Genomic DNA, 27946 nt, shown 5'->3' on the forward strand with positions numbered 1-27946 from the left:
CTGAGCCCGCCGGGCCCCGCCGCGTCTGCGGCTCCGCGCGTCACGCCGGGAAGTAGTTACCTGGAAAGGGAACCGTCCTAACCGGCTGCACCGTCCGTGCTCCAGTTACTCCGCGGGGCCGAGACCCTCCGGTCCACACCAGTGCTCGCCCGGGCCTGGGGAGGGGAAAGAGGAGGAACGAGCCGGAGGGCAGTCACGTGATACTTAAAGGCCCGGCACACCAAAGGCGCGGGCTGAACTGTTCTAGGGCTTCAACTTTGAGAATCTGTTTTGACCCTTGCCACCCGCCGTCTGCGCGTGGACCTGGCGCGGTTGTCATAGGAACGAAGCTCGCGCTCCGGCTGGATCCCAAAGGATGGTTGCGACCAAAGAGGCTAAAACGTGCCTCCTAGCGAGGCGAAGTCGCGATGCATGATGGGATGCCAAAACACTTCCCCTATCCAGGGAGGAGTTTCCACTTCTACCAGGAGATGGCCCTTGTCTAGCAACAGTTGCTGGGGTGGGGAAGCAGTCGCTGGTCCCTATATTCTCTTTAACACTATTCATAGAATCCTAGAGCGTCAGAGTTGGAAGGGACCTTAGGGATCGTTTCTAGTCCAACTCCACCGTATCCTGATGGGGGATATTGAGACCCAGAGACGGGGCAGGGACTTGGCCAAGGCTTACTATCCAGGACTCCTAATCCTATATACCAAAAAGCGATCTCCACTCTAGAATGTACCAGGTCCTGTCCTAAGCACGGGGAAGGGATATGTGTATGGTGATGCTGGTGGGGGCGGTGGAAGAGAGGCACAAGTGAGTGAGGTAAACTTTCATTGAGCCAATGACATAGGTTCCTAGGGGATATAAAGAAAGAGATTTCATGTCCTCCTGCCCTGCTTATTCAGTCTTTATCTCCTTTGCATTTATCACTATCTAACATACTGTATCTTTTATTTATTTATATTGTTTATAATCTGTCTCCTCCCACTGGAATGTAAGCACCTAAAAGCAGGGCTTTTCAGACTTCCCTGGTGGCGTAGTGGTTAAGAATCCACCTGCCAATGTAGGGGACACAGGTTTGATCCCTGGTGTGGGAAGATCCCACACGACGTGGAAAAACTAAGTCCATGCGCCACAACTGCTGAGCCTGCGCGCTAGAGCCCGTCAGCCACAACTACTGAGCCCACGCGCTACAACTGCTGAAGCCCATGAGCCCTAGAGCCCGCACGCCTAGAGCCTGTGCTCCGCAACAAGAGAAGCCACCGAAATGAGAAGCCTGCGCACTGCAACAAAGAGTAGCCCCTGCTTGCTGCAACTAGAGAAAGCCCGCGCGCTGCAACGAAAACCCGACACAGCCTAAAATAAATAAATAAAAGCAGGCCTTTAAAAGTCTGTTTTGTTCGTCTCTATATTCTTGGTGCCTCTAGAGACCTTGGCACAGATAGGATCTCAATAAATATTCGGGAATAAATGAATGAATGGGGCTGAGGTTTCACTGCTCAAGAGAATACATTCTAAAGTGGATTCCCGGTTGTGCGTGGACCTTGAGTTGGGCTCAGGTTTAAATCCTACCCGCCTCTGCCACTTACTACCTCTGTGATCTTGAACAGTGACTTCACTTCCTACAGCCCCAGCGTCCACATCTGGAAAATGGAGGAAAAGACTATCATCCTGGTAGGATGGTAGTCAGGGAGAAATGAGGTAATACAACGTAAAGTGGCTAGCACAATTTTTTAAAAATTGAAATACAGTTGACATAGGAGCAATTTCTGAAATGAGGAAATGAGCCGTACAAACTGATTGTTCAGAGGACAAGATTTCTGCCGGTTTTTTTCTTTGTGGGAGGTTCTAGGGTGGGAGGGAGGGAAGAGGGGAATGGGAGACCTATAAGGTGGGCTTGGTTGCATGAGACAAGTTTGGCAAAGTAAACCAGGATATCTGGGCACGGGGCGGAGACTTATGGTTTCATTGGGGGCAGGGCAGGGGGCTAGAGGGGAATCATGCCCCGGAGGGGGTCGAATGGGGCGGGACAGACCATGGCTCCAGGCATGACAGTCTCTCTTACTAGAAGAGTAACCCACTTCGAGTCTCTGCGAAAGCGAAGTGGTAATGAATTCCGGCAGGGGCCCTTGACGGAGCTGCGCGGGTGTGCCCTGGGGGGGAGGGTCGCGCCCTGCGGGCGTGGCGGGGCGCGGGGGCGGAGCCGAATGGGCTAGAGGTTGTGAGGTGGCGGGGACTGGGGGCGGTGCAGTAACGCGGGGGTGGGTTTCGAGGGCGGTGCCTGGGGGCGTGACCCAGGGGAGTGGGGAGATGTGGGCGGGGCGGAACGCGGTGGTAGATCCCCCGGCAGGTCCTGGGGAGAGGGCGGGGCTCGGCGGCCGAAACCCGGAAGCGGTCAGAGGCGTCCGGGGCCTGTGCCGTCTGCCCGACATGGACGAGGCTGACCGGCGGGTCCTGCGGCAGTGCCGGGTGCGGCTGGTCAGCGAGCTGCAGGTGGCCGCGCTCTGGGACAATCTGCTGAATCGCGAGCTCTTCACCCCCGACATGATCGAGGACATCCAGGTGCGGCCTCCACACCTCCTCCCAGCCGGCGCCCCCAGCTTCCCGCGCCACGCACACTTCAGGTCACAGATGGGGACAGCGAGGCCGCGCGGAGAGGGTTGCTGAAGCCACACCGTGACTTAATGGCCGAGCTTCCGCCCTCTCCTCTCGCGTCTGTGCCACGCAGTACCCACTCCCTTTCGGGAACCCCGTTTTCCCGCAGGGCGACGAGCCCACTAAATTGCCCAGAGGAACCAAACAACCCCAAACGCCTTTTCGAGGGCTTGCTAAAGCGATTCCACGCCCTGCACCATCAGAGTACACCGTTAGCTGCTGCAGCGGTGTACTGTTTTTTCCTCCTCTAACGTGGAGGTTCAGGAAACCCATTTGGGCGGTCAGACTGCCTGACACTGTTTCCTCTTCGATCCGCAGTGTCCTGGGCTGTGAAGTGGGGACAACAGCAGTATTGCCCTGAGGGCTAAAAGAGATAACGGGTGTGAAACCGTAAAGTCTCAGGCACAGCGTGAGGGCACATCATATGGTAGCTGGCTGTGCCCTGTCCTCCTTGGCCAGCCCCTCATGAGTTACGGGGTTTGGAGATGAGGGGCCTACTGCAGGTAATGAAGAGAATAATAAAGTCAATTTGAGGTTCTCTTTAAAAGCACTGTCATGTCTTTGTCTTATTTGACTCTCCTCACAGGCCTGTGAGGTCAGGAGGGAACAGGAGGTATTTTTTACAAGATACAGTGGGAGTGTTTGGGTTCCTAGAGGCCCTTGCACAGTGCCCTGTGGGCTGCTTGCAGGCCAGTTTCTGCATCATCCAGGAACTTGGCCAGATCCAGTGAGGAAGTCTTTAATAGGATAAATATCATATGGAAAATTGCCAATGAATAATAATATTAAAAGTAGTCTTATGAGCATCTGCTGTGTACTGAGGAGTGGAAATGATTTGAGGCCATGCCCTTGCCATCAGGTACATTCACAGGAGTCATAAACCAGAATGCTGGTCCAGTGTTGCCAGGTTAGGGTTTTTTTTTTTTTTTGGGCTGTGCTGTGTGGCTTGTGGAATCTTAGTTCCCTGATCAGGGATCAAACCCAGGCCCTTGGCAGTGAAAGCACGGAGTCTTAACCACTGGACCACCAGGGAATTCCCGAGAAGCTGGAAATCTTGATTTCGATGTCGAGTTCCCTGATTTTAAATGTTAGCAAAAATAGCACAGGGAACTCTTCTCAATATTCTGTAATAACCTAAAGGGGAAAATAATTTGAGAAAGAATAGATACTTGTACATGTACATGTATAGCAGAATCACTTTGCTGTACACCTGAAACTAACACAACATTGTTAATCAACTATACTCCAATATAAAAAAAAATGTTAGCAACAAATTCGGAATTTTTAAAGAATGTCTTATGAACAATGGGCCACCATTTTGCCACCCCTAGTATGGTGGAACCACATGGATCTGGGCTGTCATCCTGGCTTTGTTACATATTAGCAAGTTGCAGCACCTTTCTTAGGCTTAGTTTCTTTCATCCATAAGGTGAGGATAATTGTAATTTAACCCCTTAAGGTTGTTGAGGAGGACTAAATGAAATGATGCATTTAACACAGTGTCTGTGAGTGTTCAGTAAATGTTGAGAGAAACCAAAACACCACGATTTACTTGCAGAGAAGTAGACATGCAGCTAATTTTCTAATGAGAATTACCTTCTCAATGATAGTATAGGTCTGTGCTATTCAATATAGGAACCATTAAGCACATGTGGCTATTTAAATGTAAATATAAAGTAATTAAAACTGAACAAAAATGCAGGTCCTCAGTCATATGACCCAAGTTCTCAGTAGCCACATGTAGCTGATGACTGCCATATTGGACAGCACAGATAACATTTCCATTATCATGGAAAGTTCTCTTGGACCATGCTACTGTAGGATATTTGAGGACAGGGTGGTGTCTTATCCCTGTGGAACTTGCCCAGAGCTGGGCCTCAAAGGACAACCAGCAGATAACCAGATCCCCGTCTCATTGCCTGGTACCACCATCCTGACACCTGTCAACCTGGACCATTCCTGCAACTTCACAGTCCACCCAATCAATGCCCAAGTCTTGTCAATTTCCACTCCTTATTTCTCTGGTGTGTCCTCTCGCTTTTCTCCATTCCAGCTGCAAAGTCTCTGCCACCACCTGACTTGGCTATGGCCCACTCCCTGCCATTGTACACCCTACCCCCAGGATGATTTTTAAATTTTTATTATTTATTTATTTTTAATTTAAAAATAAATTTATTTATTTTTGTCTGTGACAGGTTTTTGTTGCTGCGCATGGGCTTTCTCTAGTGGCAGCGAGCGGGGGCTACTCTTCATTGCAGTGCACGGGTTTCTCATTGCGATGGCTTCTCTTGTTGCGGAGCATGGGCTCTAGGCGCGCGGGCTTCAGTAGTTGTGGCACGCAGGCTCAGTAGTTGTGGCTCGTGGGCTCTAGAGCACAGGCTCAGTAGTTGTGGCACTTGGGCTTAGTTGCTCTGCGGCATGTGGGATCTTCCCGGACCAGGGATTGAACCCGTGTCCCCTGCATGGGCAGGCGGATTCTTAATCACTGCGCCACCAGGGAAGTCCCAGGTTGATTTTTTAAAAGGCATCTGACTCTGTCACTCCCTTCTTTTTATTTGTTTATTTATTTGGCTGCGCTGGCTCTTAGTTTCGTCACTCGGGATCTTCGTTGCGGCTTGCGGGAACTTTTAGTTGCAGCATGTGAACTCCTAGTTGTGGCATGTGGGATCTAGTTCCCTGACCAGACGTTGAACCTGGGCCCCCTGCATTGGGAGTGCGGAGCCTTAGCCACTGGCCTACCAGGGAAGTCCCCATCACTCCCTTCTTAAAACTCTTCAGTGGCTTCCACAGCTTTCTTGACACAGTGGTGCAAAGGTCTCCACTCTCACTTTGTCTTCCCCCTTATGTCTCTCATTACTCTGAATTCACTACTCACTTCCTAATGTTCCCTGGGGTCTCAGCTAAGATAGCCCCTCCTGGAGACTTCCCTGATGCCCCAAGGCTGAGTTGAGTGCCCCTGCACCCTTCCAGCCCCACGTGCTTTCCCTTCTGTCACTTCTCTCTTTGCTGTGTCGTTGATGTGTCTGTTCACATCCCCCTCTAGACGTTTGGTCCCTGAAGACTGCGACGCTTTGCTGCTGCATTTTCAGCACTTGGCACGGTGCTGGGCACCCCGCAGACACCTCCAACGTACTGATTGAAGAGATAAAGACTGGCAGGTGGCACACGCTCAGTGCAACTACAGGCTCAATGTTTGCGGAGGTGCCTGATTGTTTAGACTTAGGTAGATGGGGAATGGGGGGACAGGGTGAGATTCACAGGAAGGAACGTGGATAATAGTGCCATGTCTTTCTTTCCAAACAGCGGGCAGGCTCTGGGTCTCGGCGAGATCAGGCCAGGCAGCTGATCATAGATCTAGAGACCCGAGGGAGTCAGGCCCTTCCTTTGTTCATCTCCTGCTTAGAGGACACAGGCCAGGACACTCTGGCTTCGTTACTGAGAACCAGTAGACAAGCAGCAAAGCAGGATCCAGAGGCCATCAGACCCCTGGACCTCAAGCCTGTGGTGCTCGGACCAGTGAGCCTCAAACCAAAGGAGCTGAGAGGGGCGAAGCGGGATCCATCGAAGCCGAGCCAAGGAAAACTCGCTCCAGTGGTGCTGGGGCCTGAGGAGCTCTGGCCAGCCAAGCTCAGGCCCGAGGTTCTCAGACCAGAGGCACCCAGGCCAGTGGACATTGGTTCTGGAGGATTCAGTGAAATCTGTGAGTACCAAGAGTGGGTGGTGGGTGGGTGTACTGAGCGATCATTGAAGAGTGACCAGTGGTACAGCTGGGTAGGGTGAGGTTTAATTTAATTTTGGTGTTGTCTTTCTGAGTACTCGTAGGGGATGGGTGTACTGTTCTGGTAGGTCTTCAGTAGAGCCCCTGCTCTGAAAAGCATGTGTTGAAGTCTGTTTTGGATGTTGCAGGTTTTGATCGGTATTTCCAGATCAAGCTATTGTTTAGGATTTGCCTTTGGGTCCAGGTGGGTGTTGTGGACTAGCCCAGGCCTGGGGGCAGGAGGGAGGCAGCAGCCTGTTAAGAGTCTGCCCCAAGCAGGCACCGTACATACCCTTACCTCCTTCCCTCACAACAACCCCCCCAAGGCACGGGAAACGGAGGCTCAGGGAGGTTAAATCATCACCCAAGGCCACAAAGCTGCATCTAGTAAAATGCAGGAATCCAAAGAGTGCAGCTGGATGATTTTTACCTATGTGTACACACAGATAATCAAACCCCAGATCATGAAGACACAGAACATTCTATGGGGGTGGTGGGGGGTTGTGGTGGTGAGATGCATTGGGGGATTGGGATTGACATATATACATTAATATGTGTAAAATAGATAACTAATAAGAATCTGCTATATTAAAAAATAAAATTAAATTAAAAAATTGCATTTTCTACTTAAGGAATTTAAACGAAACAAAACAGAAAACAGACATAGAACATTCTGGTGTCCTATAACACTCTCTTGTACCTCTTTCCAGTCTATTCCCACTCTTACCCCGTCCAAGGGAATCACTATTCTGAGCTCCGTTGTCATAGATCCCTTTTGCTTGTCCTTGAACTTCTATATAAATGAAATCCTATGTACTCTCTGAGTCTGGCTTCTCTTGCCATCATTATGTTTGTGAAATTCATTCATGTGGTTGCGCATATCAGTAGTTAGTTCTTTTCCATTACAAGGTAGTTCTTATTCTGAATCATCCACAATTTATTTAACCGTCTCTTGTTGATGGACACGTGGGGTTTTGTTAGGGCTTCGTCTCCATAGCAGCACATGGAGATCCAGCACATCCTTTTTCATGGATGCCTAGTGGGCCATTGCATGGATGCTAGTAATAATAGTAGTAGTAATGGTTAACCTTACTGAGTGCTTACTTTTTGCAAGGCGTGTTTGGAGTGCTCAAGAAATGATTTATTATATTTATTTGTTTATTTATTTTTGGCTGCATTGGGTCTTTGTTGCTGCACGTGGGCTTTCTCTAGTTGCGGTGCGCAGGGCCTACTCTTCACTGCGGTGCACAGGCTTCTCACTGTGGTGGCTCCTCTGTGTTGGGGAGCATGGGCTCTAGGCGTGCGGTCTTCAGTAGTTGTGGCACGTGGGCTCAGCAGTTGTGGTTTGCGGGCTCTAGAGCGCAGGCTCAGTAGTTGTGGAGCACTGGCTTCGTTGGCTCCGTGGCATGTGGGATCTTCCCGGACCAGGGCTTGATCCTGTGTCGCCTGCATTGGCAGGCGGATTCTTAACCACTGTGCCACCAGGGAAGTCCCCTCAATAAATGATTTAATTTAATCTTACCAACTGTCTTGTAGGGTAGGTGCTACAGTTTTCCCAATTTACTGTTTGTTTTGTTTATGTTTTTTGGCTGCGTCGCTCGGCTTGCAGGATCTTAGTTCCCCCGCCAGGGATTGAACCCAGGCCACGGCAGTGAAAGTGCAGAGTCCTAGCACTGGACCGCCAGGGAACTCCCCATTTTACTGTTGAGCAAAGTGAGTGACAGACTGAGAAATGACTTGCCCCAAATCACATAGTTAGTGAGATGTGGAAACAGGACTGCAGTCCAGGCTTCCCCATTGTCTGCTCCGCTGTATGGTCTCACATGTACTTTGCACTGTATTTCATTTATCCAACCTCTGTTAATGGACATTTGTGTTGTTTCTACAGTGGCCTTGCATGTTCATCTATCTCCGACTGGGGATATGTTTCTAGAAATGGAATTTCTGGGTTAAAGTGTACCTGTTCCCATCTGATAGATGCTGCCAACTTGGACTTCAAAACCATGCCATTTTATAATCACACCAGCGTGAGTGAAGGAGACCATTTTCCCACACTCTTGCCAACAATGAGTATTAACATTTTTTCCTATGTGATGGGCAAAAAGTGGTATCTGTTTTCGATGCTGAATAACTGCATGATTTTGGATGACTCATTAACGCAGAAAAACAAACGTACGTCCTGAGGGTCTGGGGAAGAAGAGCAGTTCTGGAATTGTTCATGTGCATTATTATTCTACCATTAGGGCGGGAGGCAAAATACAAAGTCCAACTGTTGCTATCTTGTTTGGGGCGGGGGTGGGGGTGGGAAATGTCAGTTTGAGTCATTTAGGGCCAACAGTCTTGACTTAAAGCTTCCTGGTCTTGTGTGAGTTATTTTATTTCCTGTTTGTTGTGAACATTTTTTCCCAGTGGGAGCTTAAATCTGAAGGGCAAATGATAATAACAATAATAAGATCACTTTAAAATGTATATATTGATACACAGTGCTTTTTCAGGTCATCAGAACCACTCTGTGCAGTGGTAGACAGGGCAAGCTCCTCTGTTATCATTTACAGGGGAGGAAGCTGGGCTCTGAGAACAACTCAGTCACAAAGCAAGTTCAAGGTCAGAGCTAGGACTTGGGCCTTGGTCTCCTGGCTTACTAGAGCGACTGCCCCATCTACGCATGACCTGCTAAATGGGTGTCCCTTTTAGGTGCTGGGCCGGAGGCTCCTAAGTACCGCACTGGAGTGTTTCACGGTGACCCACAAAGGAATAGTTCTATAGTCATACCAGTGGATGAGTGGGATTAGGGCCACCAGCTGGACTTCTCAGAGCCTTTAATAAGTTAATATGGGAAAGTGTGCTCTAGGTCAAGGCTTCTCAAGGCGGGGGGGGGGGGGGGGGGTGGCAATCTCCCCTCCCCCCAAGAGACATTTGGCAATGCCTAGAGGCGTACTTGTTTGTTACGACTGAGGGTGGGTGAGTGCTGTTGGCATCTAGTGGGTAGAGGCCAGCAATGCTGCTAAACATCCTGCAATGCACAGGACGGCCCCATAACAAAGAATAATCTGGCTTAAAATGTCAAGAGCGCTGGGGTTGTATATACATGCTGCTCTGGAGTATGAGTGTTAGTAATAATCATAGCTAAGCTCACTTTTATTAAGTTGCCAAATGTGTCGGGTTTTATGTACCTCACATGTACTAATGAACTGAGGCATCACCGCAGCCCTATGAGGTTGGTAGTTGCTCCTCTTATCCCATAATACAGATGGGAACCGTAGAGCCCCCGAGACTGAGTAAGTCGTCCAATGTCACGCAGCTGGTAAGTGGTAGAGAAGGGATTTGAGCCCAGGGACTCTGGCTGCAAAGTCCAGATCCACTCCATCTCCTGCCTCATAAAGAACTAATTGTCTCATTCTCTTTCTTGTTCCTGTTTTTGTGCCATTTACTCATTAGTTCACTCAGATATTTACTGAGTACTTGCTGAGACCTAGGCCTCAGCCTGGTGTTGGGGACGCAGCATTAAACAAAGCTGCAGAGTCCATGCCTTCACATGGGAGGGTCAGACATTCAATCGATGCCTGCATAGCTGGGTCTTTAATCACCACTGTGGTTAGTGCCTCAAAGAAATTGAATACAGTGCTTTGGGGGACTTACCAGAGTGGGTGGCTTTGTCTTTTGATGTTCGGTGGGAAGTGCCTTTTCCTTCAGAATGAAATTAACTTTGTTAGTTTTGGACATGATGCCTCGTCACTGCTTGTCTCAGCCAGGACCGCTTGCAGGGGGCGGGCTGGGAGAGCTGTTGGTGGCTGCATGAGTCAGGGTTCTCCAGAGAAACAGAATATAGATACAGGGATGTATAAAGAGATTTATTATAAGGAGTTGGCTCGCTCACGTGATTGTGGAGGCTGAAAGGTCCACAATCTGCTCTCCTAGAGACCCAGGGAAGCCCACGGTATATTTCTGGTCCAAGTCCAGAAGCCTGAGAATCAGAGAGCTGATGCTGTACATTCGATTCTGGGGGCCGAAGACCCATGACCAGCTCAAAGTCAGGCAGAGAGTGAGTGAATTCTGCCTTCCTCCACCTTTTTGTTCCATTCAGGCCCTCAACGGATTGGATGGTGCCCACCCACCGTGGGGAGGGTGATGTGTTTACTTATTCTGGAGGTTGAAATGCTCATCTCATCTAGACACATCCTCCCAGACACACCCAGAAATAAAGTTTAAGCAAATATCTGGGCATCCTGTAGGCCAGTCAAGCTGACACATAAACATAAAATTGGCCATCATGGTGGCCTTCTCTGTCTGCTCACCTGGGCTAAAACTTTCTTGAAAGTTGGCTTTTTAGCCCTACCTGGTCTCCTGGCCCCTTCACCGTGGAGCTGGTGACTGTGTTCACCTTCTATTAACAGTTGAGCTCTCTGAGTCTCCGCTTCCCCTCTGGCAGCTGGGGATAAATGGCCGTCCTTCGCAGCTGCAAGGCCTGCTCCGAGGAGTCAGTGAAGCCATTCTTGGAAAGGACTTCACATGGGGCCTTGCTTCGGGTGAGAACTCTGGCTGGTTGGCTTCCTTCTGTGATTTCTGAGTTGGCAAGGGCCAGCGCTAGGACACCTACCCCTCTTTCCCTTGGGCAGCGGAGAGGATGTGCTTCCCCCCTTCTCTTTGTGCTGGAGACATGGGCATATGCCCAGCGATGCTCAGGCTATGACTGATTCTTTTGCACACACACTTGTCCATATGTGCTTCTTGTCCCCACGGGAGCTGTCATTTCGGGAAAAACGGCTTTCACGCGTGGTACATCTGACCATGTCGTCCTCCGTGAGGGTCCCCAAGCGTGCCGTGCTCTTGTACCCCTCCCTGCCTTTGTTAGTGCTGTGACTGCTGCCTGGAGGCTTCCCTACCTCTTTCTTTTGCTTTTTTTTTTTTTTTTTTCGTGGTACGCGGGCCTGTCACTGTTGTGGCCTCTCCCATTGCGGAGCACAGGCTCCGGACGCGCAGGCTCAGCGGCCACGGCTCACGGGCCCAGCCGCTCCGCGGCATGTGGGATCTTCCCGGACCAGGGCACGAACCCGTGTCCCCTGCCTCGGCAGGCGGACTCTCAACCACTGTGCCACCAGGGAAGCCCTACCTCTTTCTTTTGGTACCTTTGTCCGTTTACTCCTTCTACATGTCCCTGTAGCCTATGGACCTCTCAAGAGCAACCATTTTGCTTTGTGTTCCTTTAAAATTTTTTTATTTATTTCTATTTTATTTTTTACTTATTTTTATTCTTTTAATGTTTACTTTTTTTTTTTGGCCGCGCCATGCAGCACTCAGGATCTTAGTTCCTCGACCAGGGATCGAACCCCTACCCACTTCAGTGGAAGCGTGGAGTCTTAACCACTGAACTGCCAGGGAATTCCCCCGCTTTTTTTAAGTAAAAAGTAAAAAAATTTTTTCAAGCTTTATTTAGATATAATTGACATATAACATTGTGTAAGCCTAAGGTGATGATTTGATACATGGATACATTATGGAACGATTACCACGATAAGGCTAGTTAACACATCCATCAACTCACATAATTAACACTTTTTGTTTATGTGTCATGAGAACATTTAAGATTTACTTGCTTAGCAACTTCCAACTATGTAATTCAGTACTGTTAAATATAGTCACTATGCTCTACATTAGATCCTCAGAATGTATTCGTCTTAAAATTGGAAGGTGGTACCCTTTGGCCAACATCTCCCCATTTCCCCAGCCCCTAGCCACCACCATCCTACTCTCTGTTTCTATGAATTTGGCTTTTTTAGTGAGTGAGATCATATAGTATTTGTCTTTCTCTGTTTGACTTATTTCATTTAACATAATGCCCTCAGGGTCCATCCATGTTATCGCAAGAGGCAGAATTTCCTTCTTTTTTGTGGCCTAATAATATTCCATTGTATATATACCACATTTTTTATCCATTCATCCTTCCATGGACACTTGGGTTGTTTCCGTGTCATGCCTATTGTGAATAATGCTGCAGTGAACATGAGGGTGCAGATAGCTCTTCAAGATCCTGGTTTCATTTATTTTGGATATATACCCAGAAGTGGAATTGCTGGATCATATAGTATAACTATTTTTGATTTTCTGAGGAACCTCCATACTGTTGTCCATAGTGGCTGTACCAATATACATTTCCACTAACAGTGCACAAGGGTTCCCTTTTCTCCACATCCTTGCCAACGTTTGTTATTTCTTGTCTTTTTAATAATAGCCATTCTAACAGGTATGAGGTTTATCTCATTGTGGTTTTGATTTGCATTTCTCTGATTAGTGATGTTGAGCAACTTTCATGTACCTGTTGGCCATTTGTATGTCTTCTTTGGAAAAATGTCTATTCAGTTCTTCTGCCTATTTTTTAACTGGATTATTTGGGTTTTTTGCTACTGAGTTATATGAGTTTTTAATATATTTTGGATATCGATCCTTATCAGATATACGGTTTGCAAATATTTTCTCCCCTTTTGTAGGTTGCCTTTTCATTTTGTTGATTTTTTCTTCTGCTGTGTAGAAGCTTTGTAGTTTGATGTAGTTCCATTTGTTGATTTTTGCTTTTGTTGCTTGTACTTTTGGTGTCATATCCCCCAAAATCGTCGCCAAGACTAGCATTAAGGTCTTGTGTTTTCTTCAAGGAGTTTTATGGTTTCAGGTCTCACATTTAAGTCTTTAATCCATTTTGAGTGATTTTTGTGAATGGTGTAAGGTAGGGGTCCAATTTTATTCTTTTGCATGTGAATATCCAGTTTTCCCAACACTATTTATTGAGGACACTCTCCTTTCTCAATTGTATGTTCTTTGCTCATTTGTCATAAATTAATTGTCCATATATATGTGGGTTTATTTCTGGGCTCTCAGTTCTGGTCCATAGATCGGTGTGTTTTTCTGTCAATACCATGCTGTTTTTTTTTTTTTTTTTTAACATCTTTATTGGAGTATAACTGTTTTACAATAGTGTGTTAGTTTCTCCTTTACAACAAAGTGAATCAGTTATACATATACATATGTACTCATATCTCTTCTCTCTTGCATCACCCTCCCTCCCACAATACCATGCTGTTTTGATTACTATAGCTTTGTCATATAATTTAAAATCAGGGAATGTGATACCTCAAGCTTTGCTCTTTTTTCTCAAGATTGCTTTAGCTATTTGGGGTCTTTTCTGGTTCCATATAAATTTTAGGATTTTTTTTCTATTTCTGTGAAAAATGTTGTTGGGATTTTGATAGGGGTTGCGTTGAATCTGTCAATCCCAATTTTATGTTTTTGATGTCACAATTTATATCTTTTATACTGTGTATCCATTAACAAATTATTATAGCAGTAGTTATATATAATAATTTTGTCCTTTAACCTTTATACTAGAGTTAAGTGATTAACACTCCACCACCACAGTATTAGAGTATCTGATTTTGACTATGTACCAGTGTGTTCTATATTTTCATGTGTTTCCATGTTACTAATTAGCATCTTTCATTTCAGCCTGAAGAGTTTCTTTCTTCATTTCTTGTAAGGCAGGTCTAGCAGTGATGAGCTCCTTCAGCTTTTGTTTGCCTGGAAAAGTCTTTCCATTCCTGAAGGACAGCTTGGCTGGGTAAAGTATTCTTGGCTGGCAATTTTTTTTCTTTGAGCACATTGTATATATCATCCCATTCTCTTCTTGCCGGCAAGGTTTCTGCTGAGAAGTCTGCTGATAGCTGTAAGGTGGTTCCCTTGTATGTGAGGAATTTTTTTCTTTTGCTGCTTTTAAAATTCTCTCTTTGTCTTTGATTTTAGACAGTTTTATTGTAATGTGTCTTGGAGAAGATCTTTTTTGGTTGAATTGTTTGGGGATCTGTGAGCTTCTTGAACTTAGATGTCCAAATCCCTCCCCATATTTGGGAAGTTCTAAGCCATTATTTCTTTAAATAAGCTTTCTGCCCCTTTGTCCCTCTCTTCTTCTGAGACTCCAATAATGCATAGATTGTTTCTTTGAATGATATCCTACAGGCTTTACATACATAGGCTTACTTTGTTCTTTTTCATTGTCTTTTCTATGTCCTCTTCTGAATGGGTAATTTCAAATGACTTGTCTTCTACACAGATTCTTTCTTCTGCTTGGTCACGTCTGATGTTGATGCTTTCTATCGCATAGTTCATTTCACTCATTGTATTTTTCTGAGCCACAGTTTGTGTGTGTGTGTGTGTGTGTTTAAGATTTCCATCTCTCTGTTAAACTTCTCATTTTGTTTGTGTATAGGTTTCTTGATTTGGTGAATTGTCTTTCTGTCTTTTCTTATAGCTCACTGAGCTTCCTTAAAACAATTTTGAATTCTTTATTGGGCAAATCATAGATTTCCATTTCTTTGGGGTCAGTTACTGTGGAAAACTATTATATTCTTTTGGTGGTATCCTGTTTCCTTGATTTTTCATGTTCTTTTGGTGGTATCTTGTTTCCTTGATTTTTCATGTTCCTCCAAGTCTTATGTCGCTGTCTTTGCATTTGAAGAAGGCGTAACCCCCTCCAGTCTTTACTCTTCAATGTGTCCTATATAATTGGATTTTTGCACCAATCGTGTACTGGAACTTCTCTGCTGGACTCCTGGACTTCCACAAAGGCACTCTTGTCCATGGGTGATTGTGAAAATTGGTGTTCTTTGGGAGGGGGAAGGCGGTAGAAAACTCTTATTCTGCCATTTTGATGATGTTACTCTCTCACTTTAGGGATCATTACTGCTAATTCAGGAAATGAATACATTTTTCAGTTGTAGATAATGGTATATTTTTGGGGTGCAGTAGAATTTTGGAAATGAGCAGTTGTTAAAGAATTAAGTTTGTGGTCTAATAGGAGTCTTCAGGGTAGGTAAAACCATTTCTAATTTAAAAGATGGAATGTAAATGCATTTCTGGCATGACTTTTAAACTGGCAAAAGAATAGTTTCCAACAAGGTCCAGGCCCGCTCTGAGCAATGAATGGCACCATAGTTGGATCATGCGAATAGTCTCCAATGTGACTTGGAGATGGTCAATGTGTTCTATTTGTTTAAAAAAGAAAAAGTCCTGTAACCTTGTAGGCTGGTGGCCAGTTGATTTCTTGCTAGTTGAAATGAAAACTCTTTTGATACTGAAGGAAAAATGACCATCTTTACTTATTTATTCATTCTTCAGCTATTCCCTGAGGACCTACTGTGTGCTGGGCTCTATGGGTTCCACAGAGAGGGAGCAGACCTGGAGCTTCCTTATGTCTTTCTGTTCTAGAATTTCACATAAATGGAATCACACCATATATACTCTGCTGGCTTTTTTTTTACTTGGCCTGATGTTTTTGCAGTTATCCATGGTGTTGCACATAACTCATTCCTTTTTAGGCTCTGCGGTATCCCTTTGTATGGCTGTATCACAGTTTGCTTACTCATCAACTTGTTTTTTTAATTTTTTAGTCTTTTAACAACTTTTGTTTGTGACATACAGCAGCATTAATCATCTTTATCATGTTGTACATTACATACCTAGTACTTACTTATCATTTTTAATTAATTAATTAATTAATTAATTAATTAATTATGGCTGTGCCGGGTCTTAGTTGTGGCACACAGGATCATCGTTGTGGCATGCGGGATCTTTAGTTGTGGCATGCAGGCTTCTTAGTTGCGGCATGTGGACTTCTTAGTTGTGGCATGCATGCAGTATCTACTTCCCCGAACAGGGATTGAAGCCGGGCCCCCTGCATTAGTAGTATGGAGTCTTACCCACTGGACCACCAGGGAAGTCCCGCCATCAACTGGTTGATGGATGTTTGGGTTGTTTCTAGTTTGGAGATTATGAATAAGTCTTCGGTGATCATTCACGGGCAAGTCTTTTTGTGCCCATTGTGCTCATTTCTCTTGGGTATGTACCTGGGAGTGGAGTTGCTGGTCAGAGAGTAGGTGTGTGTTTAACTTTATTGGAAACTTCTAAACAGTTCCCCAAGGTGGCTGTGCCACTTGGCTCTCACCAGCAGTTCCTGAGGGTTCCTGAGTTCCTGCTTCTCTGTGTTTCTGTGGGAGCTGTCCTCACCGTGTCCCTTGCCCTTCCCCTGTTGGACCCTGACATTCAAGTTTTCCTTCTTTCTCTCTCTCCAGGTGCTCAGGACAGAGCCAAGGGAAATGCCGACTTGGTGAGTCTTCATGTGATTTGGGGCCAGTTGTGTTGGCTTTGGGTTCTTCTGCTCTCCACTTCCCAGATCCTTCCTGCAGCTGTGTCAGGGGCCCAGGGAACTCAGCCCAGCTGGAGAGAGGGTCCCATTCCCAGGCCCCCTACAGCACCCTGCCCCTGGTACAGCTCTTCCTGCAGCAGATGGTCTAACCCTGCTCTTTCCTCGTCTGTGAAGTTTAGATCTAACGAGTGGTGGGCATCAGAATCGGCTGCAGCAGCCACCGCAGACCAAGTCACTCTCTGTCTTAGTCACAGCATTTATCACGTGACTCCTGTGTGTCAGCCCTGGGCTTCGTGCTAGGACACCTGGGAACAGACCACTCGAGTTTCTAGCCTTCATGGAGCCATCAGCCTAGCAGAGGCTAGTCACACAAAGAAATACATAAGTATAAACACTGTTAAGTACCATAAACAAAAAGAACTGGCTGCTGTGAGAGAGAATTACTAGGGAAACGTTGAACCTCTGGAGGAAGTGGCCTCAGACTCTCCGAGGGTGGCCCGGGAGAGAGTCTGCTGGCAGAGCTGACCACGCGATTCTCAGGTGCTCCCCTGGACTGGGCGACCTCTAGGTCCTTTTGGGATGAATGCCTAGGGGAGTTGGATTTCTAAGCTAGCAGCTCCCATCCCTGAATACTGTGATGGGAGCTAATCTTCGGTCCCAAGTTTAGCTGTTCATCTGTCACACAGCTAGTGTGCACCCTAGTCTGCTTCGCAGTCTGGAATGCTGGGTGTAGATCCCAGACCCCTCCTTCAGAGGGAGGCAGACTGCATGCTCTGTCCCATCTCTCTAGACCCTCTACCCCATGAGTGAGACCCAGGGGGTCGCCTCCTCTCCCGAGGACTGCAACGAGACCCCGGTTTACATTGGTCTCCGTGCTTGGGCAGGCATACGTCCTGAACGCAGACCCCTGTGGACACTGCCTCATTATCAACAATGTGAACTTCTGCCACGAGTCGGGGCTCAGGACCCGCACGGGCTCCAGTATTGACTGTGAGAGGATGCAGCAACGCTTCCACTTGCTGCATTTCGTGGTGGAGGTGAAGTGTAACCTGACTGCCAAGGTATGGTTCCTGTGCACAGAGAGAGATGGGGGGCGGGCGGGGTAGTGTCCTGCGAGGGACCCTGGAAACAAATGACTCCCCAAGACGAGCCCTTCGGTCTGTAGGACCATGAGAGGCAGTATGGTTCAGTGGTTACCAGTGCAAGCTTCAGACTCAGAGACCCGGGTTGAGGACTGGCTCTCCCACTACCCGTGTGACTCCCAAGCCTTAGCTTCTTTGTCTAGAACCACGTTCACTTCCTCGGGTCATTGTAGGAGTAACTAAAGAGTGCCTAGCCCAGCATCTCTTCCCCAAGGATGGTGGCTATTGTGATCGCTGGGACTGTCATTGCTTCACTATTGGCCCTGGGAGCAGGGGGCAGGCCCAGGACAAGGACCTGATCCGTCTGTGGTCTGGCTCACCTTCAGCGCTCTCTTGTAGCAAATGGTCCAGGCTTTGGTGGAGCTGGCGCGGCGGGACCACGGTGCTCTGGACTGCTGCGTGGTGGTCGTCCTCTCTCATGGCTGTCAGGTAGGCGGCCTCACCCCCTGGGGCAGGTGCCTGGGAAGGCTGCCCTGAGAGGCTGCGCGGAGCCCTGTCCTTTCCTGTGTCCAAGACACCCTGGCCCTGTAGGAAGAGCCGCAGGGCCCTGTCCACCTCCTGTTGTTTTCTCGGGAGCCGTTTGCCCTCTGAGGAGTTGATGCTCCTCCTGGGTGGCACGGTGTCCCTGGGAGAAGCTGTCTGGGAGAGGCAGGAAAAGACAAGCTGGGTTTTGTTCAGGGCTGGGCTCAGCTCATAAGACCTCCCAGTTCCTGCCTCGGTCCTGCTTGGTGTTGTTCCGGGCTGTTTGCTGCTGGCTGGGAGTCGGGACACTGGGACCCACTCTGGGCTTGGCCACTAATGTGCTGGGTCATTGTGGCCACGCCCCTCCCCCTTCCTGGGCCTCAGTTTCCCCACCTTTTGAGTTGAGGGGCTGGACAGGACAGAGGTGACAACACCTATGGATTGCACAGTGTTTTCGAAACCGGCAACTTTAGCCCCCAAATCAGGATTTCCGGCTTATCTTGAAAAGCCGCAAAGGTCTGACCTCATCAGGCCAGCATCCTCACGGAGCGAAGCTCTGGCCTTTGGCAGGGCAGGGGCTGGCTGCCCGTTTGGTTCTTTCATTCACAGTGTGGCCCCTAGACCGGCAGCCTGGGCATCACCTGGCAGCTCTTGAGAGTGCGGACTCTCATTCAGAGCCTGCACCTTAACGAGATCCCCGTGCACGTAAAGTTTGAGATGAATTCGTCTAGGATAGCAGTTCTCAACGTTTCGCTGCGAGAGAGGTGCCTGAAGGACCAGATTGCTGGTCCCACTACAAGGGATTCTGATTTGGGAAGTCTGGGGGGGGGGCCAGGAATTTGTACGTCTGACAAGTTCCCAGGTGCTGGTGATGCTGCTGCTGCAGGGACCACACTTTGAGAGCAGCTGATCTGGAGGTAGCTGCCCAGTGCCCTCGAGTTAGGCTGTCTGGTGCTCATAGGCATGTGAGTTTCAGACCCCTGGAGTAGAGGTGGACCAGGGGCCGCCCGGGACCAACCTGCTGTAACTCAGCCTTGTGCCCCCGGGTGGGACCCTCCAAGTGCTTGGCCCCCACGAAGCCTCTGAATGGGCTGTTGGATTCCTACCCTGACTTCTTGGGTTTGTCACCAGGATTCATGGTTTTCTAGGCTAGCCACCTCCAGTTCCCGGGCGCTGTTTATGGCACAGATGGATATCCCGTGTCTGTCGAGAGAATCGTGAACATCTTCAACGGAACTGGCTGCCCCAGCTTGGGAGGGAAGCCCAAGCTCTTCTTCGTCCAGGCCTGTGGTGGAGGTAGGCGGGTCCTCAGCCTCCCTGCCCCTGTGAGTCTAGTGGGGAAGCAGCCACCGCCTACTTCCTTCTCCACTGCTCCTCTCGATGTCCCAGGGGTTGATCCAGGCAGCCGGGGGCGTCCCAAACATGGTCACTGCTCTGCGCATGCGGCACCCCCATCTAGCTGGAGTAGCTTCAGCTCTGTCCAGCCTTTAGAGGTTTGTGTCTTCCGTCTCACAGTGCCGTAGCGTCAGGGGGTCATTCAGCTGTGGCCACTTCAGCCCCAGAGACTTGGCAAAAACAAACAGTGCAGAGGAGAGAGAAAACCTCTTTCATTTTCCATATCCTCATTCCCCTGACCTCCATCAACCAGACTCCCTTCCCCCTTCCGCAGAGAAAGGGAGGCCATTGCTGAATTATCTACTGGAATTCCCAAAGGCTTAGGTCCTGGGGATTCAGTAATTTTTAAGGATTATTTAGATTGTTTGTCGTTTTGCTATATGTTCTGATTTTAAACCCGAGCCCTACTTCAACGTTACCTGGTTTTCTTATAAAATAAAAAAAGAGGGAAGAGAGAACAACATTATGTGTCCTGGATTATGGGACATGATGGCGTCTCCAGGGGCAGGGATGTCTGAAAGGCATATCACTTCCTTGTCCCTTGGCCTGATCTGCCAGAGAAGCGGGCGTTGTTATACCGTAGAGCTGTCGGCTTGCACGCCACCGGTGACCTGTAACGTGGGCACCTGAGGCATATTCTTCTGCACACGGTGACTTGTCTCATACTGTTCCACATTGGCGGGGAGTCATGGGAGAGATTGTCTAGGAGGGCAGGCTCTGGTCATATGATTCATCCAGGAAGTTTATTGACCACCTGCTGTATACACCAGGCTGTAGAGATGCAGAGGTGGGGTCTCTGTCCCCTGGAACTTATCATTTGACTGGAACTGTGTTAAGTCACTGTCATGACCCAGGCCTATAACTTGGCCATGAGTGACGGAGAACACTGGGTTAAATCCTGGGTTAGCTACTCCCTGCACAGCCACGGGCCACCTAATCTCTACAAGTCTTGGCAAATAGGGATAGTAACAGAGCCTAGCTCTTAGTGTTACTATCTCTCACATACTAATCATTGTGGCTCTTTTTTTAAAAAAAAATAAATTTATTATTTATTTATTTATTTTTGGCTGCGTTGGGTCTTTGTTGCTGTGTGTGGGCTTTCCCTAGTTGCGGCGAGAGGGGGCTACTCTTCGTTGCGGTGCAAGGGCTTCTCATTGCTGTGGCTTCTCTTGTTGCGGAGCACGGGCTCTAGGCACGCAGGCTTCAATAGTTGTGGCACACGGGCTCAGTAGTTGTGGCTCGGCTCTAGAGCTCCGGCGCAGTAGTTGGGGTGCACGGGCTTTAGTTGCTCCGCGGCATGTGGGATCTTCCTGGACAAGGGCACAAACCTGTATCCCCTGCATCGGCAGGCGGATTCTTAACCACTGCACCACCAGGGAAGTCCCTAGTGTGTCTCCTAACACATTGCCTGGTTCATTTTCCTAACTGGAAACCTGGCCTCCCTCCTCCTGCTGACCCCAGAGGATCACATAAGAGCGTCACATAAGAGCCCCACCCCTGTCACCAGTGCAGTTATCTCAGAGTGACGATGACAGGTAGATGGAGAGAGAGGCTGCTGTTCTTGGGTTGAAATCCTTTGTAACTTGCCTTTCTTCTTACGATCCAGAATGTGTGGTCAAGTGATGGTCTTACTCAGAAGGGCGTGGTCCCTCTTTCTCCTGTGAATCAAAGGAAAAACTGACTGAAGGGTGAGCTGGGGTGCCAGCTTTCTGGGGAAGATAGCCGGTCTTCTGGGCCAGGGCCCACCCCACTGTCCATTCTCAGCAGCAAAGGAGGATCTTTGTGGTGTTACTCTTTGGACTCCTTAGCGGGGCCGCTGGGCCCTTGATCTGGGCCCAACCTCTTCGCCTCCCCCTCCTGGCATGTTGTGCCCACCCCAGCGCTGCTCAGCCTTCCCAGGACACCAGGGTCTGGCTTACTCCTCAGGTTTTCTATATGCCATTCCTCTGCCTTGTCTCCTGGCCACCTCTTAATCATCCATCCTTCTGGTTACGGCTTATGGTCACCGCTTCCAGGAAGGCTTCCCTGAACACCTCCTTCCTTGCACAAAGTCAGGGTTCACTCTGGCTGTTGTGCTCCTGCAGCCCCCATTCTTCCCTTGTCTTAACACTTTCTCCTTGCATTCAAATGGCCTCGTCCCCTGGTCAGCTCTCTGAGGGCAGAGCCCATCCCATCCACCCTGCAGCTGGGTGCCCAGCCTGGCACAAAGCCCACAGTATGCTTGCATCTTATGTGCGTTCTAACTGTTTGAATTTGAAATAGAACCATATAAAAATATGGCTTGAAGTAATGTGGACTCCTGCCATTAAAAACAAAAGCAAACAATTCACTGACAACAGCAGGATTCCAAAGCTGGAACGCAGTGATTAAGGTGCCTGCCACTTTTGGAGCGGCGGTCTCGGCTTAGCTCCCTGCTGCGGGATCTTATGTTTAACGCTGTTGCCACATGGTGGCGCCACCATCGGCTGAGGACAGAAATACCCAAACGTCAGTGACTGTTGTTTGGTGTCTGGTGACTGGTGTCCTGTTGTTTACAGGTCTCTGAATGTCTGCCCTGGATTTTGGTGACTCTTGGGTTGCTATGTTAAGATTCACTGTTGTTACATTTTAAATCAATTAAAAAATCTTCTAAATGTCACCCGCCCCTTCGTTAAGAGGTAGTGCGGGCACCAACACGGAAGAACGTGCCTCAAAGTCAGTAACTTTGGTGTGAAACTTCAGTGTTAGCATGTTGAACTCAGCCAGAGCTGAGTGGCCTAAATTTTGGGGTGACCCCTCCAGAACTTTAGAGATCATGCCGAGAAGCTGCAAAGGAAGAATAACGTACGACAGTGGTTGTGGGTTTTATGTGCTGAGGGAACGGCTCCTCTTCCCGCTGTGTATTTATTCTTATGGGATGTTATTCTTCCTTGTAGGGAGTTTTGAATCAATAAGGCTCCTGAAGAAGAAAGCAGTGGCTTAAATGCATAATCCATAGGCGAGGCCTTCCCAGCAGATTTGTAGGAGGATGACACGTGGCTGGAGACACAGCCAGCATCCCCTGTCTGACTCCTTCTTCCTCTGACCCCCATCCTCCCCTCTCAGATCCCATCGTCCCATTTTCACAGGCAGCCCCCACCCGTCTCCTTGGGCCCTTCCTACGGCATCCCCCACTGAAGCGCTCCCTCCCCCGCTGCACCCTGCTTGCCCGGGCAGACCCAGCGGCAGCCCCAGGTTCCCATCGCAGGTCCCCTCCCCTGTCTGACTTCACCTAGGGCAGATTTCAGAATCTCGACCAAGCAAACACCCGGAAGCAGCGACCTGAGGCAGCCGTGCCGTAGTCCAGCTTTCACGGATCTAAGAGGTCCCCTTGGCAGGCTTGGGAAGCAGCAGGGTGGTTGAGAGGTTCAGAGTCCCGGCGCCCTGTGCATTAGGTGTGAGACCACAGACAAGTGACCGAGTTTTCTGAGCTTTAGTTGTATGGGGTGAGAGGTCAATAGATTTTTTTTTTTAAGGTTTTATTTATTTTTTGGCCACACTGCACGGCATATGGGATCTTAGTTCCTCGACCAGGGATCGAACCCGTGCCCCCTGCAGTGGAAGCACGGAGTCTTAACCGCTGGATCGCCAGGGAGGTCCGGTCAGTAGATGTTGGGGTTATTGTTATGGGGTTTCCAGAAGCGTCTTTGTCCTGTCTCTGTCCCCTGTGGATGGGACCCCAGCTTCCCTGGGTGAACTGTGACCTCCCTCCCTCCTTGCTATTACCCACTGTGGATCTAGCCACACAAACCCTCCAGCTCTCCTGCCCAGAGACCTGCCCGACAGGTGCTGTTTCTGCCACCAGGATTGCTCTCCCTTCTTACATGGGAGCCTGGGTCACAACCACCTGCTCCAGAAACCGCCCCCCTGCGGAACCCCAGGCCCCTCGGCCCTCTGCCTGTCTTTGCTGAAGCTCTTTTCAGCTGCTTCCTTTCTGAAGTAACACTTTGCAGTGAGCTCACTCTGCAGTGAGCTCTGCTTTGGAGGAACTCTTCCCAGAACGTGTCCTGCAGCGTCACCGCCCCAGTGGCTCTGTGGTTGAGCTGTGTGTGGCCCAAGTCCTGCCCTGAGTCCTAACCCTCTGTTTTCCAGGCCTGCCACTGCTCTGGGGGAGTTTGGGTTTTAAAACAGAAAAGACAGAAAATATGGCAACTTAAAAAAAGAAGCATCCAGAACCCTACGAGCCCAACATGGCAGTCTCATTTTGCCTCTTACCTTTGGATCTTGGCCGAGGGGCACAGTCTGCATTTCTCATTGAACCTTATCCCTGAAGCATCACCCCACGTCTCCACAGTCTCCATTGTCACTGTTCAAATGGCTTATAATCCTCCATTGTAGTGATACGCACTCACTTACTAAACCATTCCCTAGTGTTGGCCATTTCGGTGGTATCCAGTTTTTGGCTCACATGACCACCAATGTCTTTGTATTGAGGGCTTTTGGCTTCACTTGAATTATTTCCTTAGGAAATTACTGAGTCAGGGGTGTAAACATCTCCATGGATCCCATTACCTATGACTTGATGCCTTCTTTGGTTTCCATAAAAGGGTTTGAGGTAACTCAAGGAAGTACAAGTGATGTAGTAGAACAAAATACAGAGAAAAATAAATAAGGAGGAAATAGAAATGCAAGGAAAGAATAGGAGTAAGTTTGGCATCTAGAAGTGCATCTTGTGAGGTTCTGTGTGCTTGCTAGAGGTGGCCCACAAATTGGCTTTGTGCTTTCCAGCTGCCGACGCAAGATAGGGTGAGGTAGAATCGCTTATAAGATCCACCTTATTTGGTATCCATAAGACAGAATTGCCAAGAATGGCAATTTTTCTCACCTCGGTTGTCTTTTTTTTTTTTTTTTTTTTTTTTTTTTTTTAGTGGTACGCGGGCCTCTCAGTGCTGTGGCATCTCCCATTGCGGAGCACAGGCTCCGGATGTGCAGGCTCAGCGGCCATGGCTCACGGGCCCAGCCGCTCTGCGGCATGTGGGATCTTCCCGGACCGGGGCACGAACCCGTGTCCCCTGCATCGGCAGGCGGACTCTCAACCACTGTGCCACCAGGGAAGCCCTCGGTTGTCTTAATAGGGGATACCGTAAGATAGTGTACAGTTGCCTCAATTGTATACCTACCAAAAAAATAAAAGAGATCACTTTTATATCTTTTTTTTTTTTAATCTATTTGGCTGCTCCGCACAGCATGCAGGATCTTGGTTCCCCAGCCAGGGATTGAACCCGAGTTCCCTGCATTGGGAGCATGGAGTCTTAACCACTGGAATGCCAGGGAAGTCCTTTTTTTTTTTTTTTTTTTTTAAATCCAAGTCTCAATGTAAATTGAGGGCAGAGTTTTTTCAGTTTGGGTGTTTAGCTCCCCAGACAGGATCCCATCTTCTTTTTTTTTTGGCTGTGCCGCTTGGCTCGCGAGATCTTAGTTCCCCAACCAGGGATTGAACCCCGGGCCCTTGCCAGTGGAAGTGCGGAGTCCTAACCACTGGTCCACCAGGGAATTCCCCCATCTTCTTATTTTCTGTCTTCCTCAGTGCCCGTGTTGGTGCTCTGTACCCCAGGGGTACTCCGTGTGTATGTGTCTCTGCCGTCTGTGTCATAAACCATGATTTTAAAGAAGCCTTTATCGTAACCTGGGGAAAATCCTCGTGATGCCCTGATAAGGGAATAAAGCATGATTAGTTGAACCTGCAAATAAGTAGGTAAAAACAAAACACAAAAGACTGGAAGGAGGTGCAGCAAACCATTAGCCATGGTTGTCTTTGGCTGCTGCCAACATGGCCAGGCTTTGTTTTGTTTTGATCATAATGTTGAGATTTAATGTGTGTTTGGGGAAGAAGCCACAAATATGGTTAAAAAAAAATCAACAAGGACAAAATGATCAAAGTACATAATAATTGGTCGGTAAACGCATGAGATCAAAAGTAGTTCATGCTGGGCTTCCCTGGTGGTGCAGTGGTTAAGAATCTGCCTGCCAGTGCAGGGGACACGGGTTTGAGCCCTGGTCTGGGAAGACCCCACATGCCCTGGAGCAACTAGGCCCGTGTGCCACAACTACTGAGCCCGCGCTCTACAGCCCACAAGCCACAACTACTGAGCCCATGTGCCACAACTACTGAAGCCCGCGCGCCTAGAGCCCATGCTCTGCAACGAGAGAAGCCACCGCAATGAGAAGCCCGTGCATCGCAACGAAGAGTAGCCCCCGCTCGCTGCAACTAGAGGAAGCCCGTGCTCAGCAACGAAGACCCAACGCAGCCCAAAAATAAATAAATAAATAAATAAAAAGTAGTTCATGCTCATTAAAGAACAAACAAAATCAAAGTCCTCAGAGCTGTATAAAGGCGAAAAGTCAAAGTCCTGGGCCCATCCCTACTCCGATTCTTGTTCTTCAGAAGAACCACTGTTAACAATTGGTGTTTCCTTCCAGACTTTTCTCTTTTTCTCCTGTCCATTTATCCATCATATCTATGCCAAACAGATCATACATATATACTGCTCTGTGACCTTTTTGGGGGTAATTTTTTCTAATTTAAAAGCTGTGATAAAATACACATAAAATTTACCGTGGTAAAAGCAGTTTTAAGTGTCTGGCTCTGGAGTGGTATTAAGTACATTCATGTTGTGCAGCCATCACCACCATCCACGTCCAAAACTCTTTTCCTTTTGCAAAACTGAAACTCTTTACCCATTAAGCACTAATCCCCATTCCCCGTTCCTCTAGCCCCTAGTAACCAGTATTCTGTTTTCTGTTTCTATGAATTGGGTTAGTCGAGGCGCCTCACGTAAGCAGAATCACGCAGTATTTGTCTTTCTGTGACCGGCTTATTTCACTCAGCGTAATGTCCTCAGGGTTCATCCGTGTTGTAACGTGTCAGAATTTCCTTCCTTTTTAAGGCTGTATAACGTGACTTTAAAAAAAAATCTGTATGCTGTTTTAAGTAATTAATTAATTAATTAATTTATGGCTGCGTTGGGCCTTTGTTGCTGCGCGCGGGCTTTCTCTAGTTGCGGCGAGCAGGGGCTACTCTTCGCTGTGGTGCGTGGGCTTCTCTTTGCGGAGCACAGGCTCTAGGCGCGTGGGCTTCAGTAGTTGTGGCCCGTGGGCTCAGTAGTTGTGGCGCATGGGCTCAGTTGCTCCACAGCGTGGGGGATCTTCCTGGACCAGGGATTGAACCCATGTCCCCTGCATTGGCTGTCGGATTCCCAACCACTGCACCACTAGGGAAGTCCCAGTGTGATTTTTTTAATGACATAAAATTTAGCATTTTAAACTATTTTAAATTGTACAATTCGTTGAGGTTAAGTACATTCACAATGTGTGTGACCATCATCACCATCTAATTCTAGAACATTTCATCTTTTCCCCAAAAGAAACTCCATACCCGTTACCAGTCAGTCACTCCATTCCCAGCCCCTGGCAACTAATCTGCCTTCTTCTCTCTAGATTTGCCTCTTCTGGATATTTCATATAAGTGGGATCATATTCTATGGCCTTTGGTGTCTGGCTTCTTTCACTTACCATGTTTTCAAGGCCCATCCACATTGTTTTCTGTATCAATACTTCATTCCTTTTTAAGCCTGAACAATATTCCATTGGATGTTAATTCGACATTTTGTTTATCCATTCATCTGTCCCTGGACACGTGGGTGGTTTCTAGCATTTGCCTGTTGTGAATAATGTAATGAACATTGCTGTACAAGTTCTTGCTTGAACACCTGGTTGCCATTCTTTTGGGTGTATATCTTGTAACTTATTTTTATAGCTGTTTTAAAAATGTCTGCATTCTTGCCCTCACCCCCAGCTTTACTTAATGAATGTGGAAAACTCTCGTTATAGTAAAAGTAAAGCTCCTGTTTTGGTTTCCTGCTCATGTTTTTCCAGCACTAGGCCCCTGGCTCCAGAGGAAATCAGGCCTCTCAGGCTGGTGGCACCAAGAAGTGGGAGCTCTGGTCTGGGTGTTTTCACTGGCAAGTGTTGTCTGTTTCTGTTTCCTGCAGAGCAGAAAGACCAGGGGTTTGAGGTGGCCTCCACTTCCCCTGAAGACAGGACCCCTGACAGCGACTCTGAGCCAGATGCTACCCCGTTCCAGGAAGGCCCAGTCACCGTCGACCAGCCAGATGCCGTGTCTAGTTTGCCCACACCTAGCGACATCTTGGTGTCCTACTCCACCTTCCCAGGTGAGTGGATCGTGAGAGCTTGTCCTTCCAGCCAGCAGGTCCCCCCATCTGCCCCAGAAGCAACTGTGTTGTGAAGAAAAGACCTGAGTGTGAGACTTCGTTCTGCCTCTTGTGACCCTGAGTCAGTTACTTCACCTCTCTGAGCCTCAGCTCAGGGCGAGGCCGTCAAGGTGCCTAG

General features: G+C 48.3%; 2 protein-coding genes across 10 annotated transcripts in view; one reads left to right on the forward strand and one right to left on the reverse strand.

Annotated features, from left to right (window-relative positions):
• DNAJC16 (DnaJ heat shock protein family (Hsp40) member C16) overlaps positions 1-413 on the reverse strand; it is a 37767-nt gene extending 37354 nt beyond the window's left edge. For 3 of the 6 annotated variants that reach the window (XM_067016912.1, XM_067016929.1, XM_067016937.1), the window contains exon 1: positions 61-368. The gene's annotated coding sequence lies outside the window, so the exon portion shown is untranslated. Of the gene's footprint in view, positions 1-60 lie in introns of all 6 variants that reach the window. The other 3 variants (XM_067016945.1, XM_059066586.2, XM_067016921.1) reach the window with 3 other exon arrangements.
• Positions 414-2309: 1896 nt separating this feature from the next.
• CASP9 (caspase 9) overlaps positions 2310-27946 on the forward strand; it is a 30517-nt gene continuing 4880 nt past the window's right edge. Inside the window, exons 1-8 of one of the 4 annotated variants that reach the window (XM_067016996.1) lie at positions 2349-2544; positions 5681-5838; positions 5941-6337; positions 16507-16541; positions 17465-17641; positions 18062-18151; positions 19333-19480; positions 27589-27768. In XM_067016996.1, coding sequence (XP_066873097.1) covers positions 5827-5838; positions 5941-6337; positions 16507-16541; positions 17465-17641; positions 18062-18151; positions 19333-19480; positions 27589-27768 — 1039 coding nt within the window. In that variant the 5' untranslated portion in view covers positions 2349-2544; positions 5681-5826. Of the gene's footprint in view, positions 2545-5680; positions 5839-5940; positions 6338-16506; positions 16542-17464; positions 17642-18061; positions 18152-19332; positions 19481-27588; positions 27769-27946 lie in introns of all 4 variants that reach the window. The other 3 variants (XM_059066632.2, XM_059066621.2, XR_010837338.1) reach the window with 3 other exon arrangements.

Source organism: Kogia breviceps, chromosome 1 (genome assembly GCF_026419965.1).
Source record: "Kogia breviceps isolate mKogBre1 chromosome 1, mKogBre1 haplotype 1, whole genome shotgun sequence".
NCBI classification, from domain to species: domain Eukaryota; kingdom Metazoa; phylum Chordata; class Mammalia; order Artiodactyla; family Physeteridae; genus Kogia; species Kogia breviceps.